This window comes from Piliocolobus tephrosceles, chromosome 21 (genome assembly GCF_002776525.5).
Source record: "Piliocolobus tephrosceles isolate RC106 chromosome 21, ASM277652v3, whole genome shotgun sequence".
Lineage (NCBI taxonomy): Eukaryota > Metazoa > Chordata > Mammalia > Primates > Cercopithecidae > Piliocolobus > Piliocolobus tephrosceles.
In genome coordinates this window covers 19902652-19904350 of record NC_045454.1, presented here as the reverse complement: position 1 = coordinate 19904350, position 1699 = coordinate 19902652, and the positions used below count along the sequence as shown (strand labels likewise).

At 36.9% G+C, this 1699-nt stretch overlaps 1 protein-coding gene across 1 annotated transcript; it reads right to left on the bottom strand.

Annotated features, from left to right (window-relative positions):
- Window positions 1-381: 381 nt before the first annotated feature.
- Window positions 382-1699, bottom strand: ZNF781 (zinc finger protein 781). Its single transcript, XM_023229229.1, is given in 2 exon segments — window positions 382-972; window positions 974-1699. Coding segments are annotated over 2 exon segments (1317 nt in total).

The following is a 1699-nucleotide window of genomic DNA, read 5'->3' as shown; positions in this document are numbered from 1 at the left end:
TTAGTAGAGACTGGGTTTCATCATGTTAGCCATGAGGGTCTTGATCTGACCTTGTGATCTGCCTGCCTCGACTTCCCAAAGTGCTGGGATTACAGGTGTGAGCCACTGTGCCTGGCCTCTGATGTTTATTCAAGTTTGAAAGCCAAGTAAAGATCTTTAGACATTCCTTACATTCATAGGGCTTCACACTGGTATGAATTCTTTGATGTTGAGTAAGAGTTGGATAATTATTAAAAACCTTCCCACATTCTTTACGCTGATAGGCTTTCTCTCCTTTGTGAATTCTCTGATGTCTATTAAAATCAGAAAAACAAATGAAGGCATTCCCATATTCATTACATTCATAGGGTTTCTCCCCACTGTGAATTCTCTGGTGTCTCATTAGATGTGCAGTCTGCTTGAAGGCCTTCTTGCATTCCTGACATTTATAAGGTTTTTCATTAGTATGTGTTCTCTGATGTTGAACAAGTGTTGAACAGGATATAAAAGCTTTCCCACACTGCTTACATTCATAAGGCTTCTCACCAGTGTGAATTCTCTGGTGTTGAATAAGAGCTGAGCAATTATTAAAGGCTTTACCACATTGTTTACATTCATAGGGTTTTTCACCAGTGTGAATTCTCTGATGTCTGTTAAAGTCAGAAGCACAAGTGAAAGCCTCCCCACATTCCTTACACTCATATGGTTTCTCACCAGTATGAGTTCTTTGATGTTGAGTAAGATGTGCACTTTGCCTAAAAGCCTTTTTACATTCTTGACATTCATAAGATTTCTCATTAGTATGAGTTCTCTGATGTTGAGTAAGTGTTGAGTAATTATTGAATGCTTTGCCACATTCCTTACATTCAAAGGGCTTCTCACCAGTGTGAATTCTCTGATGCTGAATAAGAGTTGAGCAACTGTTAAATGCCTTCCCACATTCTTTACATTCGTAAAGTCTCTCACCAGTGTGAATTTTCTGATGTCTATTAAAATCAGAAACAGAAGCAAAGGCCTTCCAACATTGCTTACATGTATAAGGTCTCTCACCAGTATGAATTCTTTGATGTCGAATAAGATGTGCACTCCACCTAAACATCTTTCTACATTCCAGACATTCATAGGGTTTCTCATTAGTATGAGTTCTCTTATGTTGAATCAATGTTGAACAACAGATAAACGCTTTCCCACATTCTTTGCATTCATATGGTTTCTCACCAGTGTGAATTTGATTATGTTGGGTAAGGTGGGCATGCTTTCTTATGGGCTTTCCACATATCTGACATTCATAGGGTTTCTAATTAGCATGAGTTATTTGATATTGAGTTAGTTGAAAGTTACAAGCAGCCTTTGCCACATTCTTTAAATATATTGCATTTCTTTGCAGTAAAATTTGATGTTTCATATGATTTGTGTAAAATACAGAGGCATTGCCATACATTTCATCAAGCTTGTCACTGACACAAATTCTTCCCTGTTGAGTAAGATTTTCACATTTTTTATGTTCAGAGAGGTTCTTTCCAGTATGAATTATTTGATTTAGAAGAAAAGATGTAGGCTGGATGAATTCAGACAATATTTTTTCAAATGGCACAGTTACATGCCTGAAATATTCCTCTTTAGTTTCCTGTTGTCTCTTAAAGAGTCCTTTGCATTTCCAATCATTTCCAAAACAAGATTCCTGAGGCAAGAACTTCTGACTCTTTCTATTATTTTCCAT